This window comes from Nannospalax galili, unplaced genomic scaffold (genome assembly GCF_000622305.1).
Source record: "Nannospalax galili isolate Female #2095 unplaced genomic scaffold, S.galili_v1.0 scaffold1191, whole genome shotgun sequence".
NCBI classification, from domain to species: Eukaryota; Metazoa; Chordata; class Mammalia; order Rodentia; family Spalacidae; genus Nannospalax; species Nannospalax galili.
This window is the reverse complement of record NW_008330570.1, coordinates 1,687,063-1,708,667: the sequence shown is the minus strand read 5'-3', so window position 1 is coordinate 1,708,667 and position 21,605 is coordinate 1,687,063. Positions and strand designations below refer to the sequence as shown.

The 21,605-nt window shown below is 40.9% G+C and overlaps 1 protein-coding gene across 4 annotated transcripts in view; it reads left to right on the top strand.

Moving 5' to 3' along the window:
* The window catches only part of Ubxn2a (UBX domain protein 2A), a 45,508-nt gene that overhangs the window by 9,088 nt on the left and 14,815 nt on the right, over positions 1-21,605 (top strand). For 2 of the 4 annotated variants that reach the window (XM_017802208.2, XM_008848845.3), the window contains exons 2-4: positions 1,877-1,928; positions 8,377-8,515; positions 18,287-18,393. In XM_017802208.2, coding sequence (XP_017657697.1) covers positions 1,888-1,928; positions 8,377-8,515; positions 18,287-18,393 — 287 coding nt within the window. In that variant the 5' untranslated portion in view covers positions 1,877-1,887. The remainder of the gene's footprint in view (positions 1-1,876; positions 1,929-8,376; positions 8,516-18,286; positions 18,394-21,605) is intronic. The other 2 variants (XM_029553951.1, XM_008848847.3) reach the window with 2 other exon arrangements.

The window sequence follows — 21,605 nt, the reverse complement described above, 5'->3', positions numbered from 1 at the left end:
GGATGGTGTGAGAGGAGAAATGGCACCTAAGGTTGTCCTTTGGCCTCCTCATGCTTGCACATGTTCAGACACGTGAACATGTACACACACAAATATTAGGTAGAGAAGCATCTAGGAAGATTGATACCTAATATTGATCTCTGTCTTTCACATGTCCGTGCTCACACAATGCATGTGTGGACAGGAACACATACACAAAAAACCTTTTTACTTTTTAAAAAAAAATTTTTTTTTGGTCTTTTTGAGACAGGGTCTCCCTGTAACCCCAGCTGTCCTGGAACTCACTATGTAGACCAGGCTGGCCTTGAACTTACAGAGATCTGCCTGCCTCTGCCTCCTGAGTGCTGGGATTAAAGGTGTGCGCCATCACGCCAGGCTAAAAAACCTTTTTAAACAAAATTTTATTGTTTATTGAATGTTGGTTGATTTTCATACCATATAGTTTAATGGTATTTAGATCCCCTCCCCTATTCACACCTCCCCCCACTGCCCCCTGCCCAATTTAATACTCTCTTACGTGTGTGTGTGTGTGTGTGTGTGCCCTATAGAGTCTGATTTGTATCCCCATATGTCCTTCAGTGTGGGTTCACCCACTGTACCCACCAAGAGTTGCATCCCTGTAAGACACTATCTCTCCCAGCAGTCATCAATTGCCCAAAGTCCCTTAGGTTGGTTTGAGTTTTTTTTTACCTACTTTCCCATGTCTGTGCTGGGGTTTTGTCTGGTTTAAGCTTGCATAGGACTTGTGTATGCTGTCAACATTACTCTGAGTTTATATGAATAACTAGCTGTCTGGAAGACTGTTTCCTTGTGGTCATCCACCCCCTCTGGCTCTTACAATCTTTCTGCCTCCTCTTCTGCAATGATCTCTGAGCCTTGGGAGGCAGAGGTTTGAAATAGGTGCTGTATTCAGGGATAAGCACTCTGTGACCTCTTGTTCTCTGTATATTGACTTCTGTGTTAATTACCATCTGTTATTGTTTATTGGTGTCTTTGGTGTTTTTTGTTTTGGCTTTTTTTTCCATCTTTTTTTTTTTAATATGTATGAGTGGTTTGCCTGAGTGTGTGTGTGTGTGTGTACACCACCTGCAGGCATTGTCTGCAAAGGCCAGAAAAGGGCATTTGAGTCCCTGGAACTAGAGTTACAGCCGGTTAGTTGCCATGTGGGTGCTGGGTACCAAACCCGGGTCCTCTGGAAAAGCAAGTGCTCATGACCACTGAGCCATTTCTCCTGTCATTTTTTCATTTTTTAAAACAGTCTCATGTGGCCTAAGCTGGTCTCCAGCTACATAGACAAGGTTGATCTTGAACTCCTGATCATCCTACCTCTACTTCCCAAGTGTTGGGATTACAGGCATTTTCCTACTACATATTGCTGGTGTGTTTTGGGTTTTGTTTTTTTTTTTCTTTTGGATGAAAATGAGGGCGTAAAATTTCATCAGTTCAAACCATTTTAGTGCTATTTTATGGTTACATGATTATGGTTATATCCCTTAAAGTATACTGATATACACATAGGAATGCAAAAAAAATTTTTGACATGGGTCTCCCTGTAGCCCCAGCTGACCTGGAGCTCACTATGTAGACCAGGCTAGCCTCTGTCTCACAGAGATCCTCTGGCCTCTACCCACCACTTTAATCACCAAGTGCTGTGATTAAAGGCATGTGCCACCACACCTGGCTAAGAATGATTTTTTTTTCTTTGTTTTTTTGAGACAGGGTCTCCCTGTAGCCCCAGCTGTCCTGGAACTCACTATGTAGACCAGGCTGGCCTTGAATTCACAGAGATCTGCCTGCCTCTGCCTCCCAAGTGCTGAGAATGATTTTTTTAAATGCTATTTAGAACCTTAACCTTTGTTTCTGTTTACTTTTACAGTAGCACAAAGAATGAAAGAAGTAGATAATCTTGAAAGTATAAAAGAAGAATGGTAAGTTAATTCAAGCAATGAAGGTTTAAAATTTTTTAATTTTATTTTATGTATTTGAGTGTTCTGTGTGCATGTAAGTACACTTGTGTTGTGCAATGCCCTTGTGTTGTGCAGTGCCCTCAGAGGTCAGAAGAGGGCATCAGATCCCCAGACATTGGAATTACAGTTGGTTGTTAGCGGCCATGTGGGTGTTGGGAACCGAACTTGTGTTCTCTTAACTGCTGAGCCATCTCTCCAGCCCATAAGCAGTGAATTTTTATGTCTCTGTTAGTCTCTTTCTGTTTTTATTGCATCTCACTGGCAGAGATAGTCAAGTAACTTGGTTATTATATAACTTCCTCAGCAAGTACCCAGTAGTAATTTATGTTCTACTTTGTTTCTCCATTGCTGTGACAAAACACTGACCAATACCAACTTGGGGAGGAAAGGGTTTATTTAGCTTACATCTCCCGGATCACAGTTCATCAGGGAGCCCAAGGTAGGAACTCAGGGCAGGAACCTGGAGGCAGGAGCTGGAATACAGGCCATGGAGGAACTCTGCTTACTGGCTTGCTCTCCTGGCCCCTGCTCAGCCTGCTTTCTTAGGCAACACAGGCCTACCTACCCAGGGCTGGGCCCTCCCACATCACTCAACAATCAGGAAGGTGCCCCATGGACATGGCCATAGGCCAGTCCAATGAAAACAACTCCCCATTTGAGGCTCCCTCAACCCAGGTGTGTCAAATTGACACTAAAACTATCTAGCACAGAGGTTTTTTTTTTTTTTGGTCTTTTTGAGGCAAAGTCTCCCTGTAGCCGCCTGGATTCGCTAATGGAAACCAGGCTGGCTGTGAACTCACAGAGCTCTGCCTGCCTCTGCCTCCCGAGTATTGGGATTAAAGGCATATGCCACCATGCCCAGCTGAGGTTTTCTTTTTTTTTTTAAACCATACTTACACTGAACAGATTGTAGCAAAAGTTTGTTCCCTTAATTGTATCCTAGAGATCTTCATTGTTAAGGTTGGGATTGCTTTTTCTTTCTCTATTGTTTCTTTTCCCCTTTCCTTTTTCCTTTCCTATTTTATTGTTCCTTTCTTTTGTAGGAATTGAACCTAGGGCCTCACACATGCTAGACGAATACTCTGTCCCTGAGCTACATCTCTAGCTTTCTTTTTGCTTTTTGTTTTGCCCAGCCTGGCCTGAACTCTGTAGTTAGGCAGTCAATGAATTTGCAAATTTGCCTCAGCTTCCCAAGTAACTGGGAATACAGGCCTAGACCACCAGGTCTTGCTATGATTTTTTATTTTGTTTTGTTTTTGGTTTTGTTGAGACAGTTCTCCCTGTAGCCCCAGCTCCCCTGGCACTCACTATGTAGACCAGGCTGGCCTTGATCTCACAGAGATCTACCTGCCTCTGCCTCCCAAGTACTGGGACTAAAGGTGTGCGCCACCACACCTAGCTATGATTGTTTCTTTTTAAAATTGCTATTTGAATATAATTCATTATTATTATCATTATTGTGTGTGTGTATGTGTGTGTTTACACATAAGCATCTGCATGCCACTATGTGAGTGTGGGGATCAGGGGACAACTTTGTGGAGCCAATTCTTTCCTTTCATATTTACATGGGTTCTGGGAGTTGAACTCAGGACTACAAGCATGTGAGGCAAACATTCTACCAACTGAGCTATATCCCCAGTATCCACATCTTAGAGATAAGGAAACCAAATCACGTAAATTTGTTTCTTTTAAAAATTTATTTATTTTATGTGAGTGTGTGTGTGTGTGTGTGTGTGTGTGTGTATTTTTTTTCCTGGTCTCTTTGAGACAGGGTTTCCCTGTAGTCTCCGCTGGCCTGGAACTCACTATGTAGACCAGGCTGGCCTTAAACTCACAGAGATACTCCTGCCTTTGCCTCCCGAGTGCTGGGACTAAAGGTGTGTGCCACCACCCCCGGCTTAATTATTTTTATTTTAGGTGTATGAATGTTATGCCTGGATGTATATAAGTGTATCTTTGTCATGCAGTGCCTGAGGCAGTCAGAAGAGGGCATTGGATCCCCTCGAATGGAGTTATAGGTGATTGTTAGCTGCTATGTGGGTGTTGGGATTTGAACCCAGTTCCTCTGTAAGAGCAGCCAGTTCTCTTAACCACTGAGCCGTCTCTCCAGTCCTAAATTTAAGTTTCTTACTATGACTTGGCTTTTCTTACTGTAACTAACGAAGGTATCTAAAGATAAACCACAGAGCCTGGACTTGTAAATAGTATTATATTTATACTACACAGCTGTACAGATAAAGGGAAAATCATTTCTATAAGAAAACCCTTTTACAGTATGATTATTTCTGTATGAGAGCTATCTTCTATTTGTTTTGGAACAAGTATAATTAATACTGATAATATTAGTGTTGAAGCAGTAGATATGTAGAACAAATGATCTAGGGAAGTAAAAAGATGACACTAACTTAAAACATTACCTTCAGTATAAGCATTGTGTCTTGTTTTTATGTATGTGTACAAGTGCATGTAAGTACAGGTGATTGTGAAAGCCAGAAGATAATCTCAGGTGTTGTTCCTTAGGCATCATACACCTTTTTTTGAGACAAAGTCTCCCCAGCACTGGCATTTGTAAGTGTGTACCACCACACCTGGCTTTTTTTTTGTTGTTGTTGTTGTTGTTGTTTTTTGCCTTTTTGAGACAGGGTCTTCATGTAGCCCCAGCTGTCTTGGAACTCACTATATAGACCAGGTTGGCCTTGAACTCACAGAGATCCTCCTGCCTCTGCCTCCCGAGTGCCTGGATTAAAGGCGTGCGCCACCACACTGAGCCACACCTGGCTTTTTAAAATGTGGTTTATGAGGTTCAAACTCAGGTCTTTGTGTTTGCCTTATAAGTACTTTACCAACTGAGCTGTCTCCCCAAACCTGAGTATCAACATTTTAATAACAATATAATGATGTCTGTTTTGAGAGATTGTCTTACATAGTGATTAAGAACATAGGCTTGCCACACATGGTTGCTCATACCTTTAATCCTGTATTCTCCAGAGGCAGAGCAGCCAGGGCTACATAGTAAGACTCTGTCTCAAAGCAAAACAAAATAAAACAAACAAACAAAAAACCCCACAAAGAACATTAGCCTAGTAAGCCTGAATTCAGTTCCCAGCTCTGCCTGCCAATAGGCTAATAGTTCATCTATTAAGTGAAGATTAAAAAATAAAACCTTTAGGATCATTGTGAAGATTGAATGAGTTGGCACATGTACAGTATTTAGAATAGTTTTTTATAGAGTATTGTGGTTCGAAGCATAGACTTGGGGGGTAGATTAACAGCAGGATTAATAAGTGTATCTACCTTATGATTCCTGTCAATGTAAGATAGAAAAGTGTTGAGATTTCATCACTTTCATAAATCATCTGCATAGCTTTCAAAAGCTCAACCAGGCTGGGTGTAGTGGCACACGAGTTTAAGCGGATCTTTGTGAGTTCAAGGCCAGCCTGGTCTACATAGTGAGTTCCAGGACAGCTGGGGCTATAGGGAGACCCTGTCTCAAAAAGACCAAAAAAAAAAAAGCTCAGCCAGAGGCCATGCATGCTTTTAATCCTAGCACTGTCTCTGAGTTTGAGGCTAGCCTGATCTAAATAGCAAGTTCCAGCATTATGTAGTCAGGCTACATAGTGAGACCATGTCTTAACAAAACAAACAAAAAAGTTCAGCCAGAAACCATTTCTGGCAAATTAAAAACTCAGGTAATATTTCTTATACAATGAAATTCAAAATAAATACCAATAGAAAACCAGGCAGAGTGGCACATGCTTGTCAGCCTAGCACTCAGGAGGTAGAGGCATGAGAATCAACTCAAGACCATCTTCAGCTATATAAAGTGTTTGAGGCTAGCCTGGGCTACATGAGACTCCATTTAAAAAACAAAAACTGGTGATTAAACCACTACAATGTCATCAATGGAGAAATATTCTGAGTGTGAAAAGGCAAAAATAATATGCTTGTTTCTGTCACCAAAGAGTATGTAGTAATTTCTCTTGAAGTCATTTGAAGCAGAGTACAGTGGCACAGTGGGCCTCTTAGTCCCAGCATCATGGGAGGCTGAGTCAGGATTGCTTGAGTCCAGGAGTTTGAGGCCATCTTTGGCAAAATAGTAAGACTCTCTGAAAAAAAAAAAAAGGTTATTTTTGAGCCCTTCAAAAATAACATTTTGGCTAGATGTAGCTTAATTCATAGGGTTCTTGCCTAGCATGCATGAGGCCCTGGACTGAATCCCCAGCATCTTATAAGCTGGTGGCACACGCCTGTAATTCTAGCACGTGGTAGATGGAGGCAGGAAGATCAGTAGTTCGAGGTCATCCTCAGCTACATAAGGAATTTGAGGCCAGGCTGTGATATATGAGATCTTGTTTCAAAAAGAAAAGCAAAAAAGTTTTATACTCTGGACCAATGGTTCTAAATCTGGTGAGATTTACCCCCCAGACACTTTTTTGGCATTTACAAAGATACTTTTAGTTGTTGTAACATTTGAGTGTTTTTTGGTCTTTTTTGAGACAGGGTAGCCTCTCTGTAGCCCCAGCTGTCCTAAAACTTGCTATATAGACCATGCTGGCCTTGAATTCACAGAGATCCACCTGCCTGTACTGAGATTAAAGGCATGCACAACCATGCCCGGCTTAGTTATTTTAACATTTTTGGTAGAGATTGGGTAATGCTTTTATATGCTACTCACATCTTAAAAATTTTTTTTTCAAAGATTAATTTGTATTTGAAACAGGGTCTCACTATGTAGCACTGGCTGGCCTGGATGTTGCTATGTAGACCAGGCTGATCTTGAACTCAGATCCACCTGCTTCTGCCTCCTGAGTACTGGGATTAAAGATGTGTGTCACCATGCTGGGCCCAAAGATTTATTTTTAATTTTGTGTATGTGTTTATGTCTATCTGTGGGTATGGGCACATGAGTGCAGGTGCCTGAGGAGGGGAGAAGAGTGTGGAATCTCCTGGAGCAGGAATTGCAGGCAGTGTGAGCTGCCAGACATGGGTGCTTAGGAACTGAATTCAGGTTCTCTGCAAGAGCAATACACACTCTTAACCTGTGAACCATCTCTTCAGTCCCCTGTTGACGTCTTTTTTACTTTTTTGAGGGGGAGTGAGTGTTCTTTTTTGAGATAGGGTCTCCTTGTAGTGTCAGCTGTCTTGAAACTCACTATGTAGACCAGGCTGGACTTGAACTCATAGAGATCCTCCTGCCTCTGCCTCCCAAGTGTTGGGACTAAAGGCATGCACACCATGCCAGGCCTGACTTTTTTTGGTTTTGGGTTTTTTAGATTTTTTTTTTTTTTTTTGTCTTTTTGAGACAGGGTCTCCCTGTAGCCCCAGCTGTCTTGGAACTCACTGTATAGACCAGGCTGACCTTGAATTCACTGCCTGCCTCTGCCTCCCAAGTGGTGGAATTAAATGTTTTTGGATTTTTAAATTCTAGGACTGGGGACTGGAGAGATGGCTCAGCAGTTAAGAGCACTAGCTGCTCTTGCAGAAGACCCAGGTTCAATTCCTGGCACTCACATGGTGGCTAACAGCCATCTGTAACTCCAGTTCCAGGGGATCTGATGCCCTCTTCTGACCTCTGAGGGCATTGCATGACACAGGTGTGCTTACATACATGCAGGCAGTACAGTCATACATATAAAAATAAATAAAATATTTTAAATTCTGGCACTAGTACGATTGCTTTTTGGGTAAAAACCCTTGATGCCAAGCCAGATGAGCTGAGTTCAGTCCCTGGAACTCCAGAAAGTTGTCCTCCAACCTCTACAAGAATGTCATGGCCCATATGTACAGAGGGAAGAGAGGAAGGGGACAGAATTTTATAGTTTTTTTTTAATAAATTTTTTAAAGCTAGTATACAAAGTAGTGGGTTTCACCCAGATGTGGCAACACATACCTTTAATTCCAGTACTCAGGAGGCGGAAGCAGAGGCAAGTGGACCTCTGAGTTGGAGACCAGCCTTGTCTACATAACAAGTTCCAGGACAGCTGGGACTACAGGGAGACCCTGTATCAAAAATAAATAAATAAATAAATAAATAAATAAATAAATAGATGATTTCATTATGGCATTTTCATACATATGTGTCATTATACCTTGTTATCATTTGTCCTCAACACTGCTCTTGCAGTTAGTGGTACTGTATGGATAAAAGGCCAAGGGTCCTGCTAAACATCCTAAAATTGAAAGGATCCTTCACATAGCAAAGTGTTAGCCCTCCCCAAATGTCTGTAGAGCTGGTGTAGACTAAAAAGTGTCCAATGACTCCCCCACGATTACGTATTTATTATGTTAGAAGAGAGCCTAAACTATGGGCTTGTGGTAACATCTTCTAATTAGAACTTAACATCCTTTAATTAGAAAAACATTTGTTAGTTTTTAGAGAACTGATAGCTTATTTTTCTTCTTTGTTTAGGGTTTGTGAAACAGGATCTGACAACCAACCCCTCAATGATAATCAACAAAGGAATTGTGAATATTTTGTTGACAGCCTTTTTGAGGAAGCTGAGAAGGTTGGTGCCAAATGCTTGTCCCCCACTGAACAGAGGAAGCAGGTAAATGTCTGTTGAGTATTGGCCTTTATGAGGAACTCTAAGGTCAAAACTGCTATTGTCATATTAAAAATAATGGTGGCGCACGCCTTTAATCCCAACACTCGGGAGGCAGAGGCGGATCTCTGTGAGTTCAAGGCCAGCCTGGTCTACATAGTGAGTTCCAGGACAGCTGGGGCTACAGGGAGACCCTGTCTCAAAAAGACAAAAATAATAATAATAATAATAATAATATTTGCTATTTTCATTGTGTTGAACTTGTATAAATGTTGTAAAAGCAATGGTGGGTGAAACTGCTGGCATGTTAGCAGGAATCAAAGCAGTCACAACAAATTTTCCTTTCATATTTACATGGGTTCTGGGAGTTGAACTCAGGATTATAAGCATGTGAGGCAAACATTTTACCAACTGAGCTGTATCCCCAGTATCCACATCTTAGAGATAAGGAAACCAAATCACGTAAATTTGTTTCTTTTAAAAATTTATTTATTTTCTTTTTGAGACAGGGTCTCCTTGTAGTCTCCGCTGGCCTGGAACTCACTATGTAGACCAGGCTGGCCTTAAACTCACAGAGATACTCCTGCCTTTGCCTCCCGAGTGCTGGGACTAAAGGTGTGTGCCACCACCCCCGGCTTAATTATTTTTATTTTAGGTGTATGAATGTTATGCCCAGATGTATATTTCTTATACAATGAAATACAAAATAAATACCAATAGAAAACCAGGCAGAGTGGCACATGCTTGTCAGCCTAGCACTCAGGAGGTAGAGGCATGAGAATCAACTCAAGACCATCTTCAGCTATATAAAGTGTTTGAAGCTAGCCTGGGCTACATGAGACGCCATTTCAAAAAACAAAAATGGGTGATTAAACCACTATAATGTCATGAATGGAGAAATATTCTGTGGGTTTTCTCTTCACTTCCTTGGTTGCTTCTTTTGATGTACAGAAGCTTTTTAGTTTAATGAGGTCCCAATTGTTGATTCAGGACTGTGTTTCCTAAGCAATTGATGTCCGGTTTAGAAACTCCTTCCTTTCCTATACCTGTATCTTGTAGGATATTGCCAGTGTTTTCTTCTAATAGTTTCAAGAGTTTCAGGCTTCACATTGTGGTCTTTGATCCATTTGGAGTTGACTTTTGTGCAAGGTGAAAGATAGGGGTTTAGTTTCATTCTTCTACAGGTAGAGATCCAGTTTTGCCAGCACCATTTGCTGAGCATGCTGTCTTTCCTCCAGTGAATGTTCTTGGCCCCTTTGTCAGATGTCAGATGACTGAAATTACATGTACTCATATTTGGGTCTTCAATTTTGTTCCATTGATCTATGGGTCTATTTTTGTGCCAGTACCATGTTGTTTTTATGACTATAGCTCTGTAATACAGTTTAAAATCTGGTATAGTAATTCCCCCATCATTGCTCTTAGTTCTCAGGGTTGCTTTGGCTATCCAAGGTTTTTTGTGCTTCCATATGAATCTTAGGATGTTTTTTTTCTAATTCTGTGAAGAATGTTATGAGGACTTTCATTGGCATTGCATTGAATCTATAAATGGCTTTTGGTAGGATGGTCATTTTCACAATATTAATTCTTCCAATCCATGAGCATGGGAGGTTCTTCCATCTTCTGATGTCTTCCTCAATCTTTCTTTAAAGATTTAAAATTTTCCTTGTAGAGGTCTTTGTAATTCCTTTGGGCAGGGTTATTCCAAAAAGCTTTTTTTTTTTTTTTTTAAGCTATGGTGAAAAGGGGTGGTTTCCATGTGCTCTTTCTGTGATTGCTTGTTATTGGCATATAGAAAGGCTACAGACTTTTGTATATTAATTTTGTAACCTGCCACTTTACTGAATGTATTAATAATTTCTAGGAGCTTTCGCGTGGAATTTTTGGCGTCCCTTAGATATATTATCATATCATCTGCAAAAAGGGATAATTTGAGCTCTTCTTTTCCAATTGTTACTCCTTTAATTTCCTACTCTTGTCTTATTGCTCTTGCAAGAATTTGAAGCACTATGTTAAAGAGATGTGGAGATAGTGGACAGCTTTGTCTGGTTCCTGATTTCAATGGGAGTGCTTCAAGTTTTTCTCCATTTAGAATGTTGCTGGCTGTGGGTTTGTTATACATGGCTTTAATTATATTGAGGTATGTTCCCTCGAGTCCAATTCTCTCTAGGACTTTGACCATAAATGCATGTTGAATTTTGTCAAAGGCCTTCTCTGCATCTATTGAGATGACCATGTGGTTCTTGTCTTTGAGCCCACTTATATGATTTATGACGTTTATTGACTTACGTATATTGAATCAGCCCTGTATCTCTGGGATAAAGCTGACTTGATCATGGTGGATGATCTTTTTGATGGGTGTCTGTATGCGGTTTGCAAGTATCTTGTTGAGAATTTTTGCATCTACGTTCATTAAGGACATGGGTCTATAGTTTTCTTTTTTGTCTTCTTTAAATGTCTGGTAGAATTCTACTGTAAATCGACCTGGGTCTGGGATCTTTTTAGTTGGGAGGTTTGTATTATTGTTTCGATTTCCTTATATGGTATCGGTCTGTTTAAAAAAGGTTGATCTCTTTTCAGTTTAACTTTGGTGGTTCCCATGACTTTAGATATCCATCAATTTCTTTTAGATTTCCAAATTTAATAGCATATAGATTTTTAAAATATTCCCTTATAAAGGTCTGGATCTTTGGAGTGAGTGCTGTGATGTTTCCCCTTTCATTCTGATTATGTTGATTTGGATTTTCTCTTTCTTTCTTTTGGTTAGCTGGGCTGACTAAGGGTCTGTCTATCTTTTTTAGCTTTTCAATGAACCATCTCTGAGATTCTTTGTATTGTTTTCTTTGTTTCTATTTCATTAATTTCTGCTCTCATTTTTGTTATTTCTTCTTGTCTGCTGGGTTTGTTCTTGCTTTTCAAGTGTCTTGAGTTGCGATGTTAAGTCATTTATTTGTGATCTTTCCGATTTTTTAATGTAGGTACTTAGAGCTATAAACTTCCCTTTAAGGACTGCTTTCAATGTGTCCCAGAGGTTTTGTTGTGTTGTATTGTCCTTTTCATTTAGTTCCAGGAATACTTTTCATTCTTTCTTAATTTCTCCTTTGACCCATTCATCATTCAGGAGTGTGTTGTGTAATCTCCATGTGTTCATGTAGTTACTAGGGCTTCTTCTGGTGTTGATTTTAAGCTTTATTGCATTGTGGTCTGATAGAATGCATGGAATTATTTCAATCTTTTCATGTTTGTTGAAGCTTGTTTTGTGCCTCAGTTTATGGTCGATTTTGGAGAAAGTTCCATGGGGTTTGGAGTAGAAAGTATATTCTTTGTTGCTTGGGTGGAATATTTGGTAGATGTCTCTTAGATCCATTTGATGTATGGTATTGTTTAATTCAGAAGTCTCTCTGTTAATTCTCTGTCCTGTTGACCTATCTAATGGTGACAATGGGGTATTGAAGTCCCCTACTATTAATGAGTTGGGATTAATCTGGGTCTTAAAGTCCTGTAGTACTGTTTTTATGAAGTTGGGTGCACCAGAGATTGGTGAATATATGTTCATGATTGTAATACCTTCCTGTCAGTTGTTCCTTTGATCAGAATGAAGTGGCCCTCTTTATCTCTTCTGATTAGTTTTAGTTTGAAGCCTATTTTGTCAGATATTAGAATTCCAATGCCTGCTTTTTTCTTAGTACCATTCGTGTGGTATATTTTTTTCCATCCTTTCACCTTAAGGTAGTGCCTGTCTTTGAAAGTGAGATGAGTTTCTTGCAGACAACAAAAAGATGGGTTTTGTTTCTTAATACATTCAACTAGTCTGTGTCTTTTGACTGGGGAGTTCAGTCCGTTGATATTTAAAGTTATTAATGAAAGATGTGTATTGATTCATTTTTATTTCTGTTCACATTCTCGATGTAGCTGTCCATTTCCAGTTATACCTTCATTAAGTCTCTTTCTGTAACCCCTGTGTATAGTTCAGGAATTCTCTGAAGGGCTGGTTTTGTGGACATGAATTCTTTCAGCCTATTTATGTCATGGAAGATTTTTCTTTCCCCTTCAACTATAATAGACATTTTGGCTGGGTAAAGTAATCTGGGTTGGCATCTGTGGTCATTTAGAACTGGGAATACTTTGGTCCAGGCTCTTCTGGCTTTCGTAATTTGCACTGAAAAAGTCAGATGTAATTATTATTTTTACTTTATGTGTATGAGTGTATTGCCTGCATGTATGTGAGTGCACCCATGCAATGGGTTTGTGAGTGCAATGTCACCGAGGTCAGAAGAGGGCTTTGGATTCCCCTGAAACTGGAGTTAAGGAGGGTTCGTAGCTGCCATGTGGGTGCTGGGAATCAAACCTGGGTCCTCTACAAGAGCAGTCAGTGCTCTTAACCACTGAGCCATCTCTCCAGTCCCACGTTTAGTGTTTTTACTATGATGTGTCTTGGAGACTTTCTTTTCTGGTCCTGTGTATTTGGTGTTCTATATGCTTATATTTATATAGGCATATCTTTCTTTAATTTTGGGAAATTTTCTTCTACAATCCTGTTGAAGACCTGGTCCATACCATTATCCTAAGAAGCTTCTCCTTCCTGTATGCCCATGATTTGTAAGTTTGGTCTTTTTGTGGTGTTACACAATTCCTGCATATTCCATTCTTGTGATTTCTTAATTTTTTTATTATCTTTGCTTGAGTGGTCTAGTTCGTCATCTTCCAGTCTTGATATCTGTTTCCCATTTCATTCATCCTATTGCTGAGGCTTTCTCCTGTCGTTTCTACTTGGCTTATGGAGTGTTTCACTTCGTTCTTTATTTCAGCCTGAGTATTCTTCAATATTTCTAGCTCTGTTCTGAATTCATTCAGAAGTTTATCCCTATCTTCCTTCAGCTCTATGATTACCTTGTTTGTGTGTTCTTTAAATTCAGTGAATTCTTTTATCATATTCATCATTGTTCTTTTTAATTGTTCTTTTGAATTCCATGTCCTGTGTTATCTCTAGGGGGTTCTCAATGTATTCATCTAGAGGACTGTTGGTACTTGGTGGGGTATATTATTTTGGTTTTTCATGTTATTATTTTTTCTCTGACTTTGACATGTGGATTTTTTTTTGTAGTTTTTGGTTCTTGTTTGAGACTCAAGTCTGCCATTGTTGAGTTTAGATCTGCTGCTTTTTGTAAACTTTATGTGCCGTTGTGGTTTATTTGTTGGGCATGAAAAGCTGATTGGTCTAGGCTTTTTTGATTTTATATTGGAGTAGCCAGATTCCTTTTGTCTTCAGGAGTTCCCACAGAGGCCCAAGTCAGATGAGGAACAGATGCTCTCGGGCTTTCTCCTAATGTCTGTATCCTTCCAGGAAAGATGTTGGCCTTAGGAATTTGAGGGCTGGGCTGGCCTGGGAGCAGGGCCCAGGAAAGATGCTGGCCCCCAGGGATGCAAGGGGAGGTGGGGGCAAGAAGAGTCCCAAGGGCCCCTGGGGACTACAGGGAGGAATTGGGTTGGTCTGGATGCAAAGGATCAGGAAGCAGTTCAGCCAAGAGGTCAGTCCAGAGGTCCGGGGTGCCAAGACTGGAAATGCGCCAGTCTCCCTACTAGGAGGAGAAATGGGGTGGAGGAGCTGGAAAGGTGAATGAGACTGGAAGAGTCAAGGTGCAGTGGGCATGGCAGCCAAACTTACCCAGGAAAGCTGCTGTCTCCAGGAAGCTGTGGGGCTGGGCCGCCCAAAAATGCAAAGGGAGGTGGGGACTAGAGGGAGGTACTGGGTTGGTCTGGATACTAAGGATCAGGAAGCAGTTGGCCCAAGAGGTCAGTCCAGAGGTCTGGGGTGCCAGTCCCCCTGCTAGCAGGAGAGATGGGGTAGGGGAGCTGGGAGGGTGAATGAGGCTGGGGGAGTCAGGTGCAGTGGGCACAGCAGCCAAACTTACCCAGGCAAGCTGTTGGCTCCTAGAAGCTGTGGGGCTCTCCTTTTCTATCTTATCCTTCTCCCCAAACAACTGATTCTTCAAACATTAGTAAATGCCATGATTAGGGATTAAATGAACTATTATATTTTTGTGACTTTTAATACTCTACAGTATAACTGAGTCATATATTATTGTAATATACTATGATAATTGCTGTCCTGGAACTCACTAGGTAGACCAGGCTGGCCTTGAACTCACAGAGATCCGCCTCCCAAGTGCTGGGATTAAAGGCGTGGGCCACCACGCCTGGCCTTAAATTTTTATTATTTTTATTTTATGTGTATGAGTGTATTGCCTGCATGTATGTGAGTGCACCGGTGTCCTGCAGTGCCATGGAAGGACGGTTCGTAGCTGCCATGTGGGCGCTGGGAATCGAACCTGGGTCCTCTGCAAGAGCAATCAGTGCTCTTAACCACTGTGCCATCTCTCCAGTCCCTCCTTTCTACTTTTAAATTGTTCACTAGAATTATTAATTGGCTTCCAGGGAAATGTCTTAATTTTCTTTGTATCTATTAATTCATCCCTGAAACTCTGATAGAAAGCTCTATCTCTTCTCAAACACATGAGTGAATTTTCAAATTTTTTAATATTTATTTTACATTGCTTCAGGATTTAACCTAAGGTCTCATGCATGCTAAGCAAGCTCTACCACTCTTCCTATCTACATTTGTGAATCCTGCTAGTTGAGTTTTTTTCCTGAGAAATGGCTAAGATGAAATTTTTTTTCCTTTTTCCAGTGATCTGATTGCTTGCTAGGGAAACTGAGCTTGGGGGATTTGGGAGGACATTGTTTATTTCCTTGTTTTTAATTGTTTTGTTTTTTTAAGACAGTGTCTCATAGTGTATAGCACTGACTTGCCTGGAACACTTCCTCAGACCAGGTTGACCTCAAACTCAAAGAAATCTGCCTGTCTCTGCCTCCTGAGTGCTGGGATTAAAGGTGTAAGCCTCCATACCTGGCTGGGAAGCTGGTTTTGCCTTAGATCCATAATTCTGAATAGTGTTCTCTGTCCTGATTACTCAATTCTGTGTCTCTGCCAGTTTCTCCTCTTTATGCTTTCATTTTTATGATGCCAATCTTGTAATTTAGTAAAGAAAGTGGGCATGGAAAAAGTACATGGGGGAGCAGATTAGTTAAAATCTTTTGAGTCTTAACTTGTCTTATTCTGTCTTTATACTTGATTGATATAGAACACTCCAGCCCTGTCAGGTATGATGGCACACACCTATAATCACAGCACTAGGGAGTAGAGGCAGGAAGTCAGCTTCAGCTATATAGCAAATTCAAGGCCAGCCTGAGCTTACGTGTAAGGCTGTCACAAAACCAACAGCCTTTGTATGTGGTATTTGTTCCCTACAAGCCTTTAGACTCTGCCCTTTAACTTGATTTTCTTTGGGGCCTTGATATGAGTCCTTTTTCATTTATTCAATACAGAACCAAGCCAGATAATTACTTAGATTTTTTTTTTTTTAAACTTAGGTGTTTTTTGAATTAAGGTATCTTCTGGATGCAGACTCTTTAGGTTCAAGACTTCACTTCTCCCTGCCTGTGTAGCTTAGGATAATTTAATTATGGGTAGTTTCTGTTTCTCCATCTATAAAGAGATAATTCCCACCTTATATAAATATTGACAGGAATATGTTTATGTAGACAAAGTACCTTAAACAGTGATTAGTGTATATTAAATACATACACAAGGACTCTGTATGTGTGTATACATAATATGTACACATGTGTACATGCTAAAAATAATATACACATAGCCGGGCGTGGTGGCACATGCCTTTAATTCCAGCACTCAGGAGGCAGAGGCAGGTGGATCTCTGTGAGTTCAAGGCCAGCCTGGTCTACATAGTGAGTTCCAGGACAGCTGGGGCTACAGGGAGACCCTGTCTCAAAAAGACCAAAAAAAAAACAAAAAAATTTTTTAAAAAATATTTTTAATGTGTATAAGAATTTTACCTGTATGTATGCATGTGCACCACTTGCACACAATGCCCAGAGGCCAGAAGAGGACCTTGGATCCCCTGGAACTGGAGTTATGGATTGTTTTGAGCAACCATGTGGATGCTGGGAACCAAACGTGGGTCGTCTGCAAGAGCAGCAAGTGCTTTTAACCACTAACCCATGTCTTCAGCCCCCTGGTTATCTTTTTAAGCAGTTTTTCAGTCTATACTCTTGTGTTCAGCCTAAAACATGCCTACATTTTGCTGTAATCCTGAAATTTTCTATATTTATATAACGAGTTAACCTTGTTTCTTTGAATATTGTTCATTTTTGTTTAAGATTTATTTTTTTAATTATGTATATATTTTTGTCATGCAGGGAATGTGCACATGTGAATGTATATGCACACAGTTCAGAGGTGGTTGTTAGAAGTTACAAGCAGAAATGATTTATTTATATTTTTTTAATTTGTGTGTGTGTGTGTGTGTGTGTGTGTGTGTGTGTGTTTGCGCACGTGTGTGCATGCTCGCCTGAATGCACATCTGTGGAGAGGTACCTGTGGAGGCCAGAAGTGAGTGTTGGATCCCCTGGAGCTGAATTATAAGGGGTTGTGAGCTGTGTGGTGTGGGTGCTGGGAACTGAATTCTGGTCCTCTGCAAGAGCAGCAAGTTCTCTTAACTGCTGAACCATCTCTCCAGCTGTTTGTTGTTGTTTTGGAGTTGTTTTTTTGGTCTTTTTAAAAAAAATATTTTATTTATTATTTTTATTTTATATGTATGAGTATATTGCCTGCATGTATGTAAGAGCACCCATGTCATGCAATGCCACGGAGGTCAGAAGAGGGCTTTGGATTCCCCTGGATCTGGAGTTAAGGACGGTTCGTAGCTCCATATGGGTGCTGGGAATCAAACCCGGGTCCTCTGCAAGAGCAGTCACCGCTGAGCCATCTCTCCAGCCCCTTTTTGGTCTTTTTGAGACAAGGTCTCCCCAACTGGCCTGGCACTCACTATGTAGACCAGGCTAGCCTTGATCTTACAGAGATCCGCCTTCCTCTGCCTCCCAAGTGCTCAGATTAAAGGGGTGCAGCACCATTCCCAGCCCAGTCCTTTGTTTTTTATTTTTTTGGTCTTTTTGAGACAGGGTTTCCCTGTAGCTCCAGCTGTCCTGGAATTCACTATGTGGATCAGGCTGGCCTTGAACTCACAGAGATCCTCCTGCCTCTGCCTCCCGAGTGCTGGGATCAAAGGCGTGTGCCACCACGCCCGGCTAGTCCTTTGTTTTTTAAAACAGGATTTCACATTGTGTCTGACCTGATACTCAATACATAGCCCAGGGCTAGACACTGGAACTTGAAGTTCTCCTGTCTCAGGCTCTTGAGTCCTGGGATTATAAGCATGTATCATCATATCTGCCTTCTGTACATTTTTTTTTTTTTTAACCAGCGTCTGTCACTATGTAGCTCTGGCTGTTTGGAACTGACTATATAGACCAGGCTGATCTCAAACTCAGAGATCTGCCTGCCTCTGCCTCCAGAGTGATGGAATTAAAGCCACCCACCAGCACACCCAGACCCTGCTAATGACTTTTAAAGATTTATTTAGGGCCAGGAATGTAGGCACATGCCTTTAATCCCAGCAGACAGAGTAAAGGCCAGAGAGGGGCATAAGATTCCCTGAAACTGAAGTTATAGGTGATTGTGAGCTACCTAATGGGAGTGCTGGGAACTGATCTCAGATCCTCTGCAAGAACATTACACTTATTTTTTATATTTTACACTTGAAGTTTGCTCTTAAGAACTCATGAAACATAGTGATAGACATTTCAAAGGGCTTATTTACTACTACCCTTTATTAACTGTGTTTCTTTACCATTTTGCAGGTAGATGTAAATATAAAGTTGTGGAAAAATGGATTCACTGTCAATGATGATTTTAGAAGTTACTCTGATAGTGCAAGTCAGCAGTTTCTGAACTCCATCAAAAATGGGTAAGCAGTCTTTGTAGTAGGCTATATTAATAGACATGTTTCATATGGAAGAATCTTTTGTAATGGTGATCATGCTGACTTACACATTCACAGACATACTATTTTATGAATTCACATCTTTTCCTTTTGGGGGAATGGAACAGGTAAGTTGATTTGTTTAGTTTTGAAACAAGTTTCAGTTAAATCTGATACCACATAGGCCTCCCAAGTGCTGGGATTAAAGGTGTGTAAGTCATCACATCTACCTTTAGAGACATACTTTTCCCTCTTTCTATCTTTCTTTCTCTCTTTCTCTCTCTCTCTCTCTCTCTCTCTCTCTCTCTCTCTCTCTCTCTCTCTCTCAGACAGAGTCTCACTATATAGTCTTGGCTGTTCTGGAGCTTGCTATGTAGACCAGGCTGGCCTCAAACTTAAAGAGATACCTGCTTCTGCCTCAAGTGTGTACAACACCACCAGCTCACAACTATAATCTTAACATTTAGGAACTTGGATTCTGATTAACCAAAGTTTAAAATTATGAATATAAGTGTTATGCATGGTTTGTCTAAAATTGTGGGGTTATGGGAGAATTATTTTTGTTTGAGATAGGTTTTCATGTGGCCCAAGCTGGCCTTAGGCTTGCAATGTAGCAAAAAATGATCTTGAATGATTTTTTAAAAATATTTAATTATTTTTATTTTTGTTGTTGAGGGTATTGCCTGAATGTGTGTAAGTGTACCCATGTTGTGCAATGCCCATAGAGGTCAGAAAAGGGTGTTAAAGTCCCTGGAACTAGAGCTATAGATGGCCATTAGCCACCATGTGGGTGCTGGGAGTCAAACTCAGGTCCTATGCAAGAGCGGCCAGTGCCCTTAAACACTGAGCCATTTCTCCAGGCCCTTGAATTTTTTTTAAAAAAACAACTACTGATTTGTGTATATGTTTATGTACAAGCATATGTAGAGGGTGGGGGAACAAACTTCAGAAGTCAGTTCTCTCCTACTACGCTGCTTATTTTTTTGTCTATTTGATACAGACTAGAGTCACCTGAGAAGAGGGATGCTCAATGGAGAATTTTCTTCTATCATTCTGGCCTGTGGGACATGTCTGCAGGGCGTTTTCTTGATAACTAGTTGATGTAGCAGGGCCTAGCCTACTATGGGCAGTTCCGTCCCTGGGCTATGTAAAAAAAAGTAGCTGAGGGGCTGAAGAGATAGCTCAATGGTTAAGAGCACTGGCTGCTCTTACAGAGGACCAGGTTAACCACCAGTCGTAACTTCAGTTCTAGGGGACTCCAGTGATCTTCTGACCTCTACGGACATTGCACAACACAGCAGGTGCATTTACATACATGCAGGCAATACACTCATACAGGCAATATACTCATATGCATAAAATAAAAGGAAAAAGATAAAGTAACTGAGCAAGCCAGTAAGCAGCATTCCTCCATGGTCTCTGCTTCAGTTCCTGCCTCCAGGGCTCTGCTTGAGCTCCTGCCTTGGTTTCCCTTGATAATGGGCTGTAATATGTAAACCTAAATAAACCTTTCCTTCCCTGCTAGTTTTAGTCAGTGTTTTATCATAGTAACATAAACTAAGACAGAAATTGGTACCAGGAGTTACTTCTGTTTTAATTTCTTTTCTGTTGCTGTGATAACACCGTGACCAAAGGCAACTTAAATAAGGAACAGTTTATTTTGACTTAGGTTCCAGAGGGGTAAGAGTCCATCATGGTGGGGAGGCATAGCAGCAAGTGGCAGGAGCAGGAAGCTCACATCTTGAGCCCCAAACATGAAGAAGAGAGAGAAAACTGGAAGTGAGGTTGTTAGATTTAGGAGAGCAGAATAAGGAAGGAGTTTAAGGTTAAGAAATAAGAAACAGAGCCAGATCTGCAACAGGCAAGGAATATGTCCTCTTTAATTCAGGAGAACATAGCAAAGGGCCAGTTCTGTTTATGGATACAGACATCAGCAAGAATAAGCAGAACAATCTGGTCTTATATAGGAACACTGCTGAATACAGCTGTAGGAATTGGCTCCATGTCAGGTGTCAGTGTCCTTGGGGTACTTAAGGGTCTCCTTCCTGAGGCTTTTTTCTCTGGATAAGCAGGCACTAGTTATCTTTTGGCACAGCAGGTTGACTTTGCAAACAGTCTCTGTAGTGATAAGTTGATAAGGTCAGGCCACCAGAGCAGGCTATGGCACAGCAGGAGGTAAGCCACCCCTGTACCCAGTCTCTGTCAGCCAGGGAAGTGACTAGTTGATAAGGCCTGATCAAAGGCCACCCCTCCAGTTTGGGCTGTTTGGCTACCTTGAGGAATTTATGTCCTTATGGCAAGTTATACATGTCCTTATTGCAAGTTATACATTTTATCAGAGGTGAGGCTCTGAACTCTCAAAGCCTGCTCCTGGTGACATCTTCCTCCAGCAAGATGGCACCTCTTAGAGATTCCATAACCTCCCAAACAACCACCAACTGAGGACTAAGTATTCAAATATTTGAGCCTATGGGGGGCATTTTTTATTCAAACCACCACACCTACCATGTAGATCCAGAGAGATTAAACTGAGACTTATTGGCAAGTATCTTTTTCACTCACAGAACTATGACTCTGGCCCTGATCTTCAGCTTCTAATGCAACCTAGAGCTAAAAAAGTTGAAAATTAACAATAATTTTAAGTTCCCAATGCAGTTTAGTTTTATGTAAACTTGACACAAACTAGGGTCACCTGGAAAGTGAGAACCTCAGTTGAATTTCCTCCATTGAATTGATCTGTGGCCACATCTGTGAGGCATTTTATTAATTGTTAATTAATATAAGAGGGCCCAGCCCACTATGCAATGCCACTATGCAATGTATAAGAAAGATCACTGAGCAAGTCAGGGGGAAGCAAGCCAGTAAGCAATATTCCTCCATGGTCTCTGCTTTAGTTCCTGCCTCCAGGTTCCTGATTGAGTTCCTACCCTGGCTTGGTGAGTAACTACAGCCTATAAGGTGAAATAAACACCTTCCTCCCAAGTTGCCTTTGGTCATGGTGTTTATCATAGCAACAGAAAACAAAACTAGGACAGAATTTGGAACCAGAGAGTAAGATGTTACTGTGAAAAACTTGACTGTGTTGTTTTTTGGAGGAATATGGAAGACTTTCAGAAATTTGGACTAGAAAAGCTGTTGAATGCTATAAGCAGAGATTTCTATGGGCGTTTCTAATAGGAAACTGGGAAGAAAGTAGT